Genomic DNA, 18,359 nt, shown 5'->3' on the forward strand with positions numbered 1-18,359 from the left:
TTCGCAGGACGACGACCCGCCGGTACGCCTTTGATGTGTGGTGTAGTTTTAGGAGGGGATTAACTCCTTGGTTGGTGTCAAAAACTGAAATATGTACAAGAAAACTGAAATGTATTCACTGAATTGGTGAACTCAAATTCGTTTCGTTTCGTTTCAAAACCAGTTCCACTTTTTTACTTGCTCGAGTTGTTAAAATAACACTCGATACACATTGTGGGGGTGGGGGTGGTGGGTGCGCACCCCCCCTTTTTATTTCGAAAAAAATCTTTATTTCTGTATAATTTACCACCAAAGACAATAAATAGATCTCAGTTGTGCACCCCACCCACCCCTTTCAAAAAAGCTGTATCCGCCTCTGATATCACACAATAAACTAACGCGTATTTATTCTTGCATTGCATTACAAACATGAGTTTCTTAATTAGGTTTTCTTTGCAGGCATATATCCTTGACACGTTGACGGAAATAAGTAATTATCACCACAAAAACTTTTCCTTAAAGTCAATCCACACAACTCAAACATTTCTCCACTCCGTGTCATCTTTTTTATGTACTGAAGTAGGGTCTTCAGAAGAAGCGACACTTAACGATTTGTTCAGATCGATTTTGGATGTAACTGATGTCTTTGATGCTCTTGACCTGTTTTTTTAAACAACTCAGAAAAAAACTCTTTGGAAGTCCCTCAGTGTATCGTCATTAACACAGCCCAGGCCTGGCGGTAGGGCACCGCAGGTGTCATCAGGGACATTCACATCGTTGTAGACTGCAGGCCTTCTATTTATGATTGAAACCTTAAAGTGATTTAGTGAGTTGGCTTTAACGCCAACAGTATTCCAGTTATGTTGCTTATTAGCTTAATGTGGGAGGAACGCCCGAAGTGATGCAGGTCTGAGACCTTTACCACTTCGGTGACACCCACGAGCACGGGTATGGTGCTGACAAACCTACAAATATAATCAGGGCGAACCGGGATTCGAACCCACAATCAAAGTTTTCTGGCGTGCCCAAGGGCCGCAACTCTGCACAGCGAATCGCGGCGCCTTAGACGACTGGGCCACCCGTGGCCCCTGAAACCCCAAAGGATGAGTCAGCCCTATTGGTCATACTAAAGCGATCGTGCTGATGTTGGTATTACACACCAGTGGTAGTAACTGAACATACGGGTAACCGGTGCAGTCGTCTAACGCGCCGCGATTCGCTGTGCAGAGTTGCGTCCCTTGGGCACGCCAGAAACCTATGATTGTGGGTTCGAATGATTATGTTTCTAGGTTTGTCAGCACCATACCCGTGCTCGTGGGTTTCACCGAAGTGGTAAACGTCTGAGATTCGCATCACTTCGGGCTTTCCTCCCACATTAAGCTGACACGCCGTGATATAACTGGAAAAGTGTTAAAAGCGGCGTTAGAGGCAGAGTTACTCGCCTTCTTCGTATATTCTTGTGATACAAATACAGGGAACATATCTTTTTATGAAACTGGGACTTATAACCTATATACCTTTTTTATAGAGGGGCAGTAATTTGACCGAAGTTAGATGAGAAACACAAAAAAAACTGCAGACGGCCCAATGATGTGTCCATATAATACATTGCTGAATCTCCACACGGTGCAAATAACACTTCTTTCACTGGCAGTGCCATACAATAGGTTAGGTTGGTATGTTTCCCATTGAAATAAATACGTTTTCCGATGAAAGCAGGCATTTCTTATCGTATCAGAGGTGCCAAACACATTCACTGTCACTCATGGTCAGTAGAGATTTACGTGCTTCGAACGACCCCGTGAACTAAATCCTTAAGCAGCGCACTGTTAAGAACCCGACCACGGGAATGACAGGAAACCCGCTCTGGGGTAGTATTTCCTTATCAGTGGGTTATCAGGCATTCCACTAATCCCCCCAAATCCACACAAAAGATGCAAATAGAATGGAGTACTCTCAATGTCGAGTCCAGGTGTCGCGCTCAATTAGGATCGCTTTAAGTGAGTCTGATCTTGGTTTTCGGGCTTTGATCAAGGCGATAATTGGCAAATACTTGACTTACAGTAGGATTGCACTGGTTGTGAACGGGCGATGGTTTTCCTAATTTACCATGTCGAGTTATCATTGTGATGCAGCTGTACTAGGGATGGACATCAGATGATTGTGCTTCCATTGTTTTTTTTGTGATAACGCCACATAACATTTTTTTCTCTTCCCTTCTCCGTTTTTAAATAGATTGATCGAATTTATTTTTATTTCGATCTAACAACCGCTCAAACCTAAATTTACGATTGTTCTTAGTAAAAATGAAATATTTAGAAATAGAAAAAATAAATATGCAAAATGGTAAGCGTGCGTGCTGCAATGTGATTGTTTGAAAATCGTTGTTAAATGGGATTGTATCCCGGAAATCCTCCGGACGATTTTCACATTTCATAATAAGTATTTTTTTCTCAATTCCAGATTTGGCGGTAATAATTAATATTTGAAACCTCCGGCTAACGCGGTCGATTCGAGATAAAATTTCCGGGTATCAAATACTCAGTAATAATTTGAAAACATAAGTTTCATATCTTGAGAAGAGAGTATGTTTATGTCTTGAGAAGAGAGTATGTTTATGTCTTGAGAAGAGAGTATGTTTATGTCTTGAAAAGAGAGTATGTTTATGTCTTGAGAAGAGAGTATGTTCATGTCTTGAGAATAGTGTATGTTTATGTCTTGAGGAGAGAGTATGTTTATACCTCGAGAAGAGAGTATGTTTTTGTCTGCAGTAGAGAGTGTGTTTGTCTTGAGTGGAGAGTATATATTTATTTCGTGAGTCGAGAGTTTGTTTATGTCTGGAGTAGAGAGTAGGTTTGTCTTGAGCCGAGAGTATATATTTACCTCTGGAGTAGAGAGTATATCGTCATATCTCAAGAAGAGAGTACGTTTAAATCTTGAGAAGATAAATCACGAACGCTATTACTGGTCGTCATAGCGGGTTACTCCAAAATGGGTTACGTTGGAATGGTGACCCGTGAAGATCCGGGTCAGAATTGGTCGTCAGCAACCACATGCAACCTTGTAGTATTAGGCGACTAACGGGATCGGGTGGTCAGGTTCGCTGATTGTGTTGATGCATGTCATCGTACCTAATTGTGTGGATCGATGTTCATGATATCAATCACTGGATTGTCTGGTTAAGACTCGATTATTTACAGACCGCCGGCATATAGCTGGAATATTGCTGAGTGCGGCGTTAAACAAAGAAAGAAAGTTAGGAATGGTAGATAACTCTAAAGATGCGGAACACGAACCGAATTCCGCATCCAAAAATATTGTTAGAACTTTAGTGCCGGGCTATTTTAAGGGTCGGTTATGAGCTAATACCAATATTAAAAAAAATTATTTATTGGTTGTGGTCTAACGTGAGCTCAAGGCTGGCACAATAGAATATTTGAATAGGGGTTTGTAAAAAAAGTCTCAAGTATCAGGTTTGGGAAATAGGTGCTGACAACTTTGTCTAACGTGTAAATTGATAAAAAAGGTTACACACAGAAATATCTGTAAAATGTGTTAGGAAATTATTCCAAGCAGTTGTTTCTGCAATTTGAGAACAAGCGAGCGTTAAAAAAAAACAAGTGCAGACTCCCGTCGTGTGGGCTATCATATATAATAGTTGTTAATGTACGCCCAGTGGGTCCTGTGGCTCAAAGGGGGTTGAAGTACTGTAAAATTATTGTCCCCCCTGGGAGGGTATGTAAGACGACATCATTCGAAGTAAGTTTATTCCTACCACCCTTTTGGTCGTAGTTTACATGTTTGTTTTAATTTTGGCTAAATTTGATGATTGATAATCGCCAGCAGCTAAGGGATGGTGTAAATCCTACTGGGAACCGTGCAGGTAGCAGAAGTATCGTAAGTCCCCATGGTTACCAGTATGGCGGCCTACCTTTGGTTGCTGGCGATCCCTAGCCCGTTTTTATAATTAATTGTTATTTATCGTGATATCTTTTTATGGCTCCATACTGGTTTAAAAATATAGATCTGTGATAATCTAGTTGTTTTACTGTCCTTTGTCGACAGGTTTTAAAATCAAACTGTATGTATTATTACTGTATAACTTGATTTAGTCTCGATATGGCTGAAATATTGCCGATGTGACTATAACTCACTCACTCTTGAGTATCCATGAATAATGTATATGGGAAACAACGTACATTTCTAAAAGGAAAGTTTTGTGGAGCTGAGATGTGCATTGCTTTAAAGCTCTATAACGACTAAAGGATTATATAAAGCACATCGCACAAATCAGGTGACATGCAAGGAGGTGAGGTGAGGTGAGGTGAGGTGAGGTGAAATTGGGTTTAACGTCGCGTCCAAGATTATTGCACTTATATAGCGACGTGTATGCACGTGTATGTGTGTGTGTGGCTGCTTGTACTAGTCCGGACTGATGCCGATTTATAGTGCTAGCTCACTGAGATACCATGCCGCAGTTTAACATGAATACCCCACTCAGACACAGTATACTGACTCCGAGCCGACCAGTCCTTGTTTTAGCCCCTTAATGCCGAGCGCAAGACAGGGTAAGAACAAGTACAATCTTTTAACGTCTTTTTGTATGACGCGGCCCGGGATCGAACCCTGGACCTTCCGCTCTCCGGGCCGACGCTCTACCACAAGACCACGGAGGCGGTCCATGCAAGGAAGGGTTGATTTGTGACAGCACGCGGGGTTTCGGTCCTGCTCTTCAGTGATTCTCATGTCATAAAACAGGAACTTGTTCGCAATATGCCCGTACACTTAGCAGCGAATGGAAACACTGTTGGATGTGAATGTAATGTGAATATGAAACCTTCCAGCTTGGCTGGTACACTCCCCAGGGAGCTGATATTATAATTTGTAAACTTAACTATCAACCTGCGACCTTCCACCATTATTACCGTATTTCTCTATTACCGTATTCCCTCCATTACCGAGCCTCAATTAAACGCCGGGGTACGAAAGACAGACGAACAGAATATTTTATTTACATCTCAAATGCAATTACACAGAACATAACTATTATAATATCTTTTAGTAAAACTAAATTGCGACCAATCGCCACGCGATTTATGAGAAATGCTAAAAACACTCGTCATGAAATATTACATAAGTGATTAACACAATCAGTTATATAGTGTTAAGATATTTACCCCTACCGATATAAACGCCCGGCCTCGATTAAACGGCGGTAAGTTTTTATGCACGTACTGTATTGTATCACACATTGTTCTCGCTAAACAGAACTACCGTAGTGAAGCTCAAACAGACGGTTTTACACCGTCTGAAAGAAATATACGCACGTGCGTTTAATCGAGGAAATACGGTATTTTCTTCACTACGTTCAACCCCCCTCCTGGATGTACCCCTTCTTACAAGTGACGCTTTTTCCCCATTTTGGCCTAAATTACTTAACTCTCAGCTGATACACCGACTGAGTGTGCACTACGTGTGATCTTGCCGCCTTATGGTTTTGGTGGCAATGTCCGTCTCATGTTTGTATGTTTGTTGTTTAACGCCGCTCTCAGCAATATTCCAGCTAAATGAGGGCGGTCGGGTAGCCTAGTGGTTAAAGCGTTCGCTCATCACACCGATGACCCGGGTTCGACTCCCGACATAGGTACAATGTGTGAAGCCAATTACTGGTGTCCCTCGCCGTGATATTGCTGGAATATTGCTAAAAGCGGCGTAAAATCAAACTCACTCACTTACTCCATCTATATGACGGCGGTCTGTAAATGATCAAGTCTTGACCAGACAATCCAGTGATTGCCATCATGAGCCTCGATCCACGCAATTGGGATACGATGACATGCATCAACCAAGTCAGCGAGCCTGACCACCCGATCGCTTCTATCGACAAGCATGGTCTCCTCTTATGACAAGCATGGGTTGCTGAAGACCTGTTGTAACCCGGATGTTCACGTGGGACACGCATGGGTTGCTGAAGACCTGTTGTAACCCGGATGTTCACGTGGGACACGCATGGGTTGCTGAAGACCTGTTGTAACCCGGATGTTCACGTGGGACACGCATTGGTTGCTGAAGACCTGGTGAACCCGGATCCCCACGGGCCGTGTCATTTACTCACTACTCGTCGAGAAACAAGGGTTGGGGATTACAATGTTACAACTTGTTTATATTTGTCATCGTATACGTGGATCGTTGGTCCTGCTATCTGCCGCTGGTCCGTCTGGTTCGGACTCCATGACTCACCGCCATGCTATCGCCCGAACACTGCTGACTGTGGAGGAGGGCCCGTATGTATGGAATACTGTAAGGGACATTCTCGCGATCTCGACCTTTGGAAACGAGGTAAATATACCCAAAACACGAGAATGCGAGATCGCGAGAACGCGAGATTTGGCCAAAATCTCGCGTTCTCGCGATCTCGCATTCTCGTGTTTTTGGTACATAGCACTTTTTGTCAAAAGTCGAGAACGCGAGAATGCGACATTTGGACATGATGCAAAATCTCGCGTTCTCGCGATCTCGCATTCTCGTGTTTTGGGTATATTTACCTCGTTTCCAAAGGTCGAGATCGCGAGAATGCGAGATCGCGAGAATGTCCCTTACAGTATTCCATACGTATGACCAAATACTTGTTGTTGCACTACATGGAATGGACAATGCAACTGTATACATGAACGGTGCGTAGTTAATCCAGAGGAACTGACTGAAATAGGAGACTTTTCCAAATGATTTTATTTACCATTGTGACAATATTTCGACACAAACTGTATGACATTCTTTTTAATAAGAATGAGAAGACTGATCATCTGATTATCTAATGGACATGTTTGATCGTTGACATTCTGACTGGCATGGTTGTCTTTTCCACAACTCAAGCATGATGAATCAAGAACCTCCGTATATATCAAAGTAGAAACATCGAATAATCGAATTGGAGAATGATGTCCATGAAAAATGTAATGTTTATGAGAAATTGTTTCCATCGTTCTCGAGCATCATCACTGTTGGCACCTCTTCACAGAATGATGCCATGGGATTCCACAGAGCAGTCTCACGGTCTTATACAGGAACATATACTCTGGATAATCGAGGCTGAATGCATGAGACTTGTTTCTCGCCCTCCCCGAGGGAGTGGGGCAACTGTACCAAGGTCTTATACAGGGATATATACTCTGGATAATCGAGGCTGAATGAACGAGACTTGTTTCTCGCCCTCCCCGAGGGAGTAGGGCAACTGTACCAAGGTCTTATAAAGGAACATATACTCTGGATAATCGAGGCTGAATGAACGAGACTTGTTTCTCGCCCTCCCCGAGGGAGTAGGGCAACTGTACCAAGGTCTTATAAAGGAACATATACTCTGGATAATCGAGGCTGAATGAACGAGACTTGTTTCTCGCCCTCCCCGAGGGAGTAGGGCAACTGTACCAAGGTCTTATAAAGGAACATATACTCTGGATAATCGAGGCTGAATGAACGAGACTTGTTTCTCGCCCTCCCCGAGGGAGTAGGGCAACTGTACCAAGGTCTTATAAAGGAACATATACTCTGGATAATCGAGGCTGAATGCATGAGACTTGTTTCTCGCCCTCCCCGAGGGAGTAGGGCAACTGTACCAAGGTCTTATAAAGGAACATATACTCTGGATAATCGAGGCTGAATGAACGAGACTTGTTTCTCGCCCTCCCCGAGGGAGTAGGGCAACTGTACCAAGGTCTTATAAAGGAACATATACTCTGGATAATCGAGGCTGAATGAACGAGACTTGTTTCTCGCCCTCCCCGAGGGAGTAGGGCAACTGTACCAAGGTCTTATAAAGGAACATATACTCTGGATAATCGAGGCTGAATGAACGAGACTTGTTTCTCGCCCTCCCCGAGGGAGTAGGGCAACTGTACCAAGGTCTTATAAAGGAACATATACTCTGGATAATCGAGGCTGAATGAACGAGACTTGTTTCTCGCCCTCCCCGAGGGAGTAGGGCAACTGTACCAAGGTATTGTGGTATCTGAGGTTCTTACACCAGCTTTTTACATATACTGCTCAAAAAAAGTTAAGGACCCCCCCCGACTCTTTCACATGCCAAAGACAGATTAACCATGGGAATATGAAGTACTTGTCACGTCAGGACAGATTAACAATGGTAATATATAAGAATCAGTTGATCCTTACGTTTTTTGAGTAGAATATGTCAATGCCTATACGGTTGTGAGTGCATATATTCGCGCTCACTGCAATACAAATAGTTTAGTTCCATAAACAAAACTATGACGAAAAAAACAAGAGAAATGTTTTAACCGATATTATTTTCTGATTAAATTGTGCATTTACTGATTGGTTTTTCATAAACATACACAAATGGAAAATATTGGAAAATCAACATGAGGGCTTTCAATGATGATTTCGTGACATGATACTGATTAATATTTCTTGGTTGTATATGGTATTTCTTTGAAACAAATACATCAGCATGTTTCTTATCAGACTAACACTCGTAGTCCCAGAAATAAAGTTATCCTGTTTAAATATCTGTATTAGATATCTAAAAAATAGAAAATCAGATCCTAATTGATCCAGAATAATATCTAAGTTCAGGCTGAAGCAATCCAGACTTCCCAAATCACTCAAGCCCTGAGCTGGATTCTTATTTTTCATTTATTCTCTAGGGTCTGCGTGTCTAGTTTTATATGTTTCCGACTACTGACTACATAAGGTTGGATTAAATGAAGAAATATTTTCGACTCTAAAACTGAAATATAATAACTTATAAGCATGTATGAAAAGAAAATACAAACTTAAACATACAGGTATATTCCATTCCTTAACAGTAAAACATCTAAACTTGAACGTGATAGAAAATAACAACAAGTATTACATTCATTGAGCAAGGGTTTTTAAGCAGGGGATCTTGAGCCGTTAAACACACTGAACGGAATCTCGTTAGCAAAACAGTTCGATCCTTCCGCGACACCAAACGTGTCTATTTTGATTTTTTCATAATGTGCGCTTGGTTGGACATGGATTGCATCCGAAACAGTCGTACTGGGACATTCGTCGAAATAGTTGTATGGTCGTAAAAAGATGCTATACTGGTTTCCGGTTGTCGTTGTCGACGGAACATCCTCGGCGTGCGGTATGTGGTGCACGCCAGCCGTAAGCCAGAGGACGAGATCCTCGTCCACAATGGGTTCATCGTTATCCAAGAACCTTCTGAAGTCCACCACAGGGTCGAAGGGGTCGTTTTGTGCGTAGATTGAAGAGCTGGTCTCCTCAACGTCTTGGAATCTGGTAACCGCCATTTGGTACTTGGACCAGCCCGCCGCCTGGGTGACGTCAACGCCGTCGAGGACGAACTTGGTCATGGCGTTGTGTTGAATTCTGTATCCTCGTGAGACGCCCCAGTTATTTTTAGCGTTGGCGTTGTAGATAATACTATAGCCAGGTTTGTCGAAATCATATTCCAGAATGGCATCCTTTTCAGTTTGTTTGTCTCTCTTTGTGAACTTCATCTGGGTTTTGTTCCGACCTGGATACCATGGGTGGGATATGGTCTCTCTTGAGATGTCTACCTTGGCGAATCTGTTTTTGGTGCCTACGATGTCCATGTCAATTTTATAATGGAACAGGTGTTGGTGGAGAGTGGCAATGACGTTTGAGTGGATGAAGTTGCCGTAGGCTCGTTCTTGTTGCAGTCCATACGTAGCTTGGACGTAGCCTGTCAGGGCTACTTTGATCTCCACGGCGCCATTTAAATGGAATATATAATCAAATATGTAATCGTAGTTCCATATGTTTGCTATTGTCCTTATAACGAGGTAGTTGTCTACAAGTCCGCCATAAAAGCCATAGCCACCATTGAAATCATTAGCGTAATGACGACGCAACGGCAGACCTGAATTCTGCTCGAATATACAGATGGCGTTCCTGGAACGCAATGGCTCCCCAGACCCGGCAAAATGGTAGGTGTCGTGAAAGGTTGCAGTGGCTGGGCAGTCCACGCCTGGCATCAGTTCAAAAGAGGAAGCCCCAAGAAGCCAAGAGGTGTCAAAATAATTGGTTGAACCTGCCACAGGCCCATACCCTGTGTAATACACTATTGCGTCCTGAAGGCTTATTTCATAGGCTATTCTTTCGCCTTGGAATCGAATATCAAACAGTTGAAGACCAGTTGAGGTCCTAGCTCTGAAGTTCATGTTCCAGCCGAAGTACTGAACGTGCTGCCCGTCTATGCTATACCTCCTTCCATCTGGCTCGACCAATCGCGGGCCCCGCACCGGCACGTCATAATCATTTAGTCCCCGGCGTTTGTAGGAGGAGTATACACTGTCGTATTTGTCCATGAACAGATTAATTTTCTTCAAACGATTCCTCCTGTAAGAATCATCAAAAGCATTCACGCTGCTGAACATCTGTCCATTATAAACCAACTTCGTCACGGACCAGTCGCTAACATTGATAGACTCATGATTAATCTGAATCTCAAATCCAAGAGGATGTAAATAGAATCCTTCTACTCCTCTAAAAGCCCAGAACCAACTCTTCCTGTCGTTGCTCTTGATGCCCCTCGGTGCCACGTCGTAGAACAACATGCAGTCCACACCTTTAGTGCAGTTGTGGTAGCTCAAGCGGTAGCTGTCCATCAGCACGGGGTACAGCGTCTTAGATATATCACTGAGCATGGCGTACAGGTGGTTATATTCTACCAGATCCACGGGACGACTGGTGAAGGGGATGGGTATTCGTCTGTAGATTGGGTTAGCTACCAGCCTGTGATACCGGGGTCGGGGTAGAGGACCCACATGGTACTCCTCAACTCTGGGAGGATTCATATCCCCCCGATACAGTACCACCTTGGCAGCTCGCTCTGGCTCTCTATGGCCTCCGTCTAAATACTTCAGCACCCCTGCCTTTATGGGAAGTTGAAGATCGATCAAGTATATGTAGCTGCTGTTTAAGGTGGCTTCGTTGTAAGGCTTCAGCTTGAGGCTTTTCTGAGACTGCATGTAGTCTCTGACAATCTTCATTTCGTTAGGAGTCAGGTCTTCGAATATGCCCGGTTTGTCCAGATTGCGTGGGATGACGGACTTGCCTTCCGCACAGAGCGGTTTCTCGTTCCGCTTGATGATGACGCTGATGAGGGCGATGGCGAGCAGGATGGCCACGATGGCGAGCAGGACGAGCAGTACGCGAAGACATTTCCACAGTCGCGATGACACCATCACCTGATGGCCCGCCGATACCATGCCTTCCCCCATGGTGCTGAAAACAAGAGTCAAATGGTTTAATAGTGAGCGTGTGAATTGCGTTTAACGGTGTATTGAAAAGTTTAATATATATTACATGTCAGGTCAATGTCGGGGACAACGAAGTGATGCAGGTTTTAGACGCTTACCACAACGAGCACAGAGATAGTGCTGATTAACCATGAATCATAATCAAGGCGAATCGGGATTCGAACCCACGATCACAGGTTTCTGGCACACCCAAGAGACGCAACTCTGCACATCGAATTGCGGCGCCTTAGACGACTGGGCCACCCGTGCCCTGGACCCGAAGGAACTGACCCGTGAAGATCCGGGGTAGAATAGGGCTTCAGCAACCCATGCTTGATATAAAAGGCGACCATGCTTGTCGTAAGAGGCGACTAACGGGATCGGTTGGTCAGGCTCACTGACATGGTTGATGCATGTCATCGTACCCCAATGGCGTGGATCAATGCTCATGAATCACTGGATTATTTACAGACCGCTGTCATATAGCTGGATTATTGCTGAATGCAAACAACAAACAACAAACAAACAAACCCTAGGGAACCGATACACGAACAATTGGACACATGCACATGCCCACGCTTGTAATGTTTACCTTGATAGAACAAAGTGTTGTAACTACAGTTTGCCTTTGTGTCTACCCCTTACTTATAATGTCGAGGACGAGTGCCACGGCTGCTGCCAAAACTGAAATGTCATGATCTGAACAGTTTCTGCCTTCCAATGAATACGTGAGATACCTCCGCAGTGTCGGTGTGCTGTGTGGCTTGTCATGATGTTACACTGCGCTAACAAGGGGGAGCAGCACGCCCCGGGTATATTATCGACTCGTAAAGCTGGTTGCAAAACGAAACATCTTTCTAGTTATTATAATCATATTGTCAAAGTCCATTTCTATGGCGATTTTCCATGCTAGATATCGCGTTCAAAGCGCACAGAGGAATTATTATATCTACCAATGGATCAGTGTGCACTCCATATTTATTCTCATCTCCCTGGGGAGTATACAAGCCATGCCGCCTATGAGGCGCTAGTTTAAGTCACATTACCATCTCATCCTTTCGGGTACCCGTTCACTGCTCGATGACCAGAATGTTGTTTGTTTTATACAGTCTTATATAGTTTTATGTCAGTAATATTCCACCCTCGATTATCCAGTATATTATATCTCCATTGTCTTTTAATATATATATATATATATATATATTATATATGCCCTGAGCCCTTTAACAACAATAGCGTACTTTGAGCCTGACACATAGAGTTGTATAAATTACACTCATTGGCGAGAGAAGGTCTCGTATTGATTATGTGATAAGTGATCAACATGGCGGCGAACGGCATTAGATGCAGGGGATTTATCATAATAAATACATATATAACACTTGATAACAGGGGTAGATATATCTCCATTACTTGTAATCTAGGCCAGCCAAACCCGTGGTTGATATCATGAGCAACTACCCAGGCCATCGGGTTGCAATAGAAAGAATTCGGAAGGGCATACATCGTAACCACTGGTGGCCCAGTCGTCTAAGGCGCCGCGATTCGCTGTGCAGGGTTGCGTCCCTTAGGCACACCAGAAACTTATGATTGTGGGTTCGAATCCCGGTTCGCCCCGATTATGTTTCTAGGTTTGTCAGCACCATATAACTGGAATACTGTTAAAAGCGGCGTTAAACCTAACTCACTCATTCAGTCCTAAAAGGCGACTATGCTTGTCAAAGTGATGTCCAGCTAAATGTTTCACTTCCGGGTAAGAATAGCTCCGTTGTGCACAGAATCAACCTTGAAGCCAACCCACCCCAACCCCCATCCCTTCAACTGTCCCTCCCACCCCAACCCCCGTCCCTCCCACTGTCCCTCCCAGACCCCTGTGATGAATCTGTCATTTACCGACTGTGGCACTCACTCACAGATCTGGCATTCCGTATGTGATGGTGATGATGATGATGATGAGATACACACTTATACAAGCACGTCAACACGTTTGGCTCTTCAAGTCCAGACCTTGAAATCAGATAATGACTCGCGACATTGTAAGACATCAGTCATGAAACAAACATTGCCGTGGCTTCTTTACCTGATAGAAATTAATGCTGTCAGACGATGATTGTAATAATGGTCCATCATATCTGTAGAACGCTTTATAACATTAATATATGGTAAGTACTGAATTATACAAATCAATAACAAAGACGTTTAAAGATGGTACTTGTTGTTACCCTGTCTGGCGCTCGGCATTAAGGGGCTTAAACAAGGTCTGGTCGGCGTGGGGTATTCATGTTTAACTGCAGCATTGTATCTCAGTGGGCTAGCACTATAAATCGGCATCAGTCCGGACTAGAACAAGCAGCCACACACACACACACATCTTTTTTATGACTCTGCTGTCAGAATTGTGCTGGCTTCAGATGGCAGGCCACGTGACTATCCTTCCAATTTTTTACCGATCAACGATGACGCATGGTCGCATCACCTCATCCTCCCACCGATTGGCAATTAACCGACATGTCTACGATGTATCACTCATCAGATGTGTGGAAAACCCTGAACAACTATCGCGATAGGCCAATGATTTGCACCCATCTCTAAGGCAATAATTATTAGTTTAAATAATATGTCCTAGATTATGTAAATAATAACAAGTTGTCCCTATAAGAGACTGGAGTCCTTTGAGTCCACATATCTTGTCTTGCCTGTTAGGGGGATATAATTACGACACAGCCATGGACGTCTCTTTCAGTACAGCCTTAGAGCAAGGCTATCATATGACCGGCAACTGATGTGTCTGTCACTGAACACTGAAAACTCGAACCTCCCAGGGACGGGTACACGTGTAGGTGTATAAAGTGACACCTCATGAATATGGACAGGTACACGTGTAGGTGTATAAAGTGACACCTCATGAATATGAACGGGTACACGTGTAGGTGTATAAAGTGACACCTCATGAATATGGACGGGTATACGTGTAGGTGTATAAAGTGACACCTCATGAATATGGACGGGTACACGTGTAGGTGCATAAAGTGACACCTCATGAATATGGACGGGTACACGTGTAGGTGTATAAAGTGACACCTCATGAATATGGACGGGTACACGTGTAGGTGTATAAAGTGACACCTCATGAATATGGACGGGTACACGTGTACGTGTATAAAGTGACACCTCATGAATATGGACGGGTACACGTGTAGGTGTATAAAGTGACACCTCGTGAATATGGACGGGTACACGTGTCCGTGTATAAAGTGACACCTCATGAATATGGACGGGTACACGTGTAGGTGTATAAAGTGATACCTCGTGAATATGGACAGGTACACGTGTAGGTGTATTAAGTTACACCTCATCAATACGGACAGGTACACGTGTAGGTGCATAAAGTTACACCTCGTGAATATGGACAGGTACACGTGTAGGTGTATAAAGTGATACCTCATAAATATGAACGGGTACACGTGTAGGTGTAAAAAGTGACACCTCATGAATATGAACAGGTACACGTGTAGGTGTATAAAGTGTCACCTCATCAATACGGACAGGTACACGTGTAGGTGTATAAAGTGATACCTCGTCAATACGGACGGGTACACGTGTAGGTGTATAAAGTGATACCTCATCAATATGGACAGGTACACGTGTAGGTGTATAAAGTGATACCTCGTCAATACGGACGGGTACACGTGTAGGTGAATAAAGTGATACCTCATCAATACGGACAGGTACACGTGTAGGTGAATAAAGTGATACCTCATCAATACGGACAGGTACACGTGTAGGTGAATAAAGTGATAACTCATCAATACGGACGGGTACACGTGTAGGTGTATAAAGTGATACCTCATCAATATGGACGGGTACACGTGTAGGTGTATAAAGTGATACCTCGTGAATATGGACAGGTACACGTGTAGGTGTATTAAGTTACACCTCATCAATACGGACAGGTACACGTGTAGGTGTATAAAGTGATACCTCGTGAATATGGACAGGTACACGTGTAGGTGTATAAAGTGATACCTCATAAATATGGACGGGTACACGTGTAGGAGTATAAAGGGATACCTCATCAATACGGACAGGTACACGTGTAGGTGTATAAAGTGACACCTCATGAATATGAACGGGTACACGTGTAGGTGTATAAAGTGATACCTCGTGAATATGGACAGGTACACGTGTAGGTGTATTAAGTTACACCTCATCAATACGGACAGGTACACGTGTAGGTGTATAAAGTGATACCTCGTGAATATGGACAGGTACACGTGTAGGTGTATTAAGTTACACCTCATCAATATGGACAGGTACACGTGTAGGTGTATAAAGTGATACCTCATCAATATGGACGGGTACACGTGTAGGTGTAGAAAGTGACACCTCGTGAATACGGACAGGTGCACGTGTAGGTGTATAAGTGAGTAAGTGAGTGAGTATGGTTTTACGCCGCTTTTAGCAATATTCCAGCAATATCACGGCGGGGGACACCAGAAATGGGCTTCACACATTGTACCCATGTCGGGAATCGAACCCGGGTCTTCGGCGTGACGAGCGAACGCTTTAACCACTAGGCTACCCGACCGCCCCTGTAGGTGTATAAAGTGATACCTCATCAATATGGACTGGTACACGTGTAGGTGTATAAAGTGATACATCATCAATATGGACCGGTACACGTGTAGTTGTATAAAGTGATACCTAATCAATATGGACAGGCACACGTGTAGGTGTATAAAGTGACACCTCATGAATATGGACAGGTACACGTGTAGGTGTATAAAGTGATACCTCATCAATACGGACGGGTACACGTGTAGGTGTATAAAGTGACACCTCATGAATATGGACAGGTACACGTGTAGGTGTATAAAGTTACACCTCATCAATACGGACAGGTACACGTGTAGGTGTATAAAGTGACACCTCATCAATACGGACGGGTACACGTGTAGGTGTATAAAGTGATACCTCATCAATACGGACGGGTACACGTGTAGGTGTATAAAGTGATACCTCATGAATATGGACGGGTACACGTGTAGGTGTATAAAGTGATACCTCATCAATATGGACGGGTACACGTGTAGGTGAATAAAGTGATACCTCATTAATACGGACAGGTGCACGTGTAGGTGAATAAAGTGATACCTCGAGAATATGGACAGGTACACGTGTAGGTGTATTAAGTTACACCTCATCAATACGGACGGGTACACGTGTAGGTGTAAAAAGTGACACCTCATGAATATGGACAGGTACACGTGTAGGTGTATAAAGTGTCACCTCATCAATACGTACAGGTACACGTGTAGGTGTATAAAGTGATACCTCGTCAATACGGACGGGTACACGTGTAGGTGTATAAAGTGATACCTCATCAATATGGACAGGTAAACGTGTAGGTGTATAAAGTGATACCTCGTCAATACGGACGGGTACACGTGTAGGTGAATAAAGTGATACCTCATCAATACGGACAGGTACACGTGTAGGTGAATAAAGTGATACCTCGTCAATACGGACAGGTACACGTGTAGGTGAATAAAGTGATAACTCATCAATACGGACAGGTACACGTGTAGGTGTATAAAGTGATACCTCATCAATATGGACGGGTACACGTGTAGGTGTATAAAGTGATACCTCGTCAATACGGACGGGTACACGTGTAGGTGTATAAAGTGATACCTCATCAATACGGACAGATAGATGTGTAGGTGTATAAAGTGACACCTTATCAATACGGACAGGTAGACGTGTAGGTGTATAAAGTGATACTTCATCAATACGGACAGGTACACGTGTAAGAATAAAGTGACACCTCATCAATATTGACAGGTACACATTAAGTTGTATAAAGTAACACCTCATCAATACGGACAGGTACACGTGTTAGCACTGAAGGTGTATAAAGTGACACCTCATCAATACGGACAGGTTCATGTATTAGCACTGTAGGTGCATAATGTGACACCTCAAAACACAACCTTCACACCCTCTCCCCCTGATTCACGCCTTAACACAACCTGTACACCCTCCCCTCCTTGATCACGCCTTAAACAACCTAAACACCCCTTACACCTTGATCACGCTTAACACAACCTGGACACCCTCCCCTCCTTGATCACGCCGTAACACAACCTGCACACCCCTTCCCTTGACCACGCCTTAACACAACCTGCACACCCTCTCCCCCTTGATCACGCCTTAACACAACCTGCACACCCCTTCCCCTGATTCACGCCTTAACACAACCTGCACACCCTCTCCCCCTTGATCACGCCATAACACAACCTGCACACCCTCTCCCCCTTGATCACGCCGTAACACAACCTGCACACCCCTTCCCCTGATTCACGCCTTAACACAACCTGCACACCCCTCCCTAGTCTGTCTTACACACCCTGATACAAATATATATCAATTACAGCCCATGCAAGTCTATAATGTTTGGCAAGTCTAGACTACTGCAGTATCAGGATGAAGAGAGTCACTAGGCTCCCTTTTATTATATTTTTATTAAGATAACTGAACAACTGTTTTTTTCTGTACGATATGTTCATTTCAGAGACTAGATGTTAGTCTACACACTCCCCTCCACTTCAATACGCTCACTCAACAGCTCATCAATATAAAACATGAGATAACACACTCATCGGACACAAAGAGACCTAGGTTTTCTCTTTGTGAGAAGAAACAGGCTTTTATTCATTTTCAGAACAGCAACGTTCAGATCTCACAACAAATGTCTGTATTACACATACACATTCCTGATCCTCAGTGTGTGGCAATTAACACTTCATAACATCTCGCCGCGCTAGTAACTTGAGAAACAATCCCACCATTGAAGCGTCGCGTACACATGGGAAGCAAAAAAACACAATATAACTTCAACCCTGTTGTCCAGGAGAACCCAAGACGGGCGATAAAAACACAACAGTAAATAAATACGTTTCCTGATATTTGGGAACAAAAAATACAAGATTTAAATTGCGGATGAAGGAAGCCGATGAGGCGCGGACTGAGATACGAGAAGGGCGGGGCACCCATCGTCAGCTGCATGTGGCGGCACTACGATACAGCACGGGTTTAGTCTGAATGGTA

At 43.7% G+C, this 18,359-nt stretch overlaps 1 protein-coding gene across 2 annotated transcripts in view; it reads right to left on the reverse strand.

The window, feature by feature from the left end:
- Nucleotides 1–6,690: 6,690 nt before the first annotated feature.
- LOC124123687 (amiloride-sensitive amine oxidase [copper-containing]-like) overlaps nucleotides 6,691–18,359 on the reverse strand; it is a 40,465-nt gene continuing 28,796 nt past the window's right edge. For both annotated transcript variants that reach the window (XM_046486853.2, XM_046486854.2), the window contains exon 3: nucleotides 6,691–11,235. In XM_046486853.2, the coding sequence (XP_046342809.1) occupies nucleotides 8,871–11,235 (2,365 nt within the window). In that variant the 3' untranslated portion in view covers nucleotides 6,691–8,870. The remainder of the gene's footprint in view (nucleotides 11,236–18,359) is intronic.

Source organism: Haliotis rufescens, unplaced genomic scaffold (genome assembly GCF_023055435.1).
Source record: "Haliotis rufescens isolate VD_foot unplaced genomic scaffold, xgHalRufe1.0.p SCAF_39, whole genome shotgun sequence".
NCBI classification, from domain to species: Eukaryota; Metazoa; Mollusca; class Gastropoda; order Lepetellida; family Haliotidae; genus Haliotis; species Haliotis rufescens.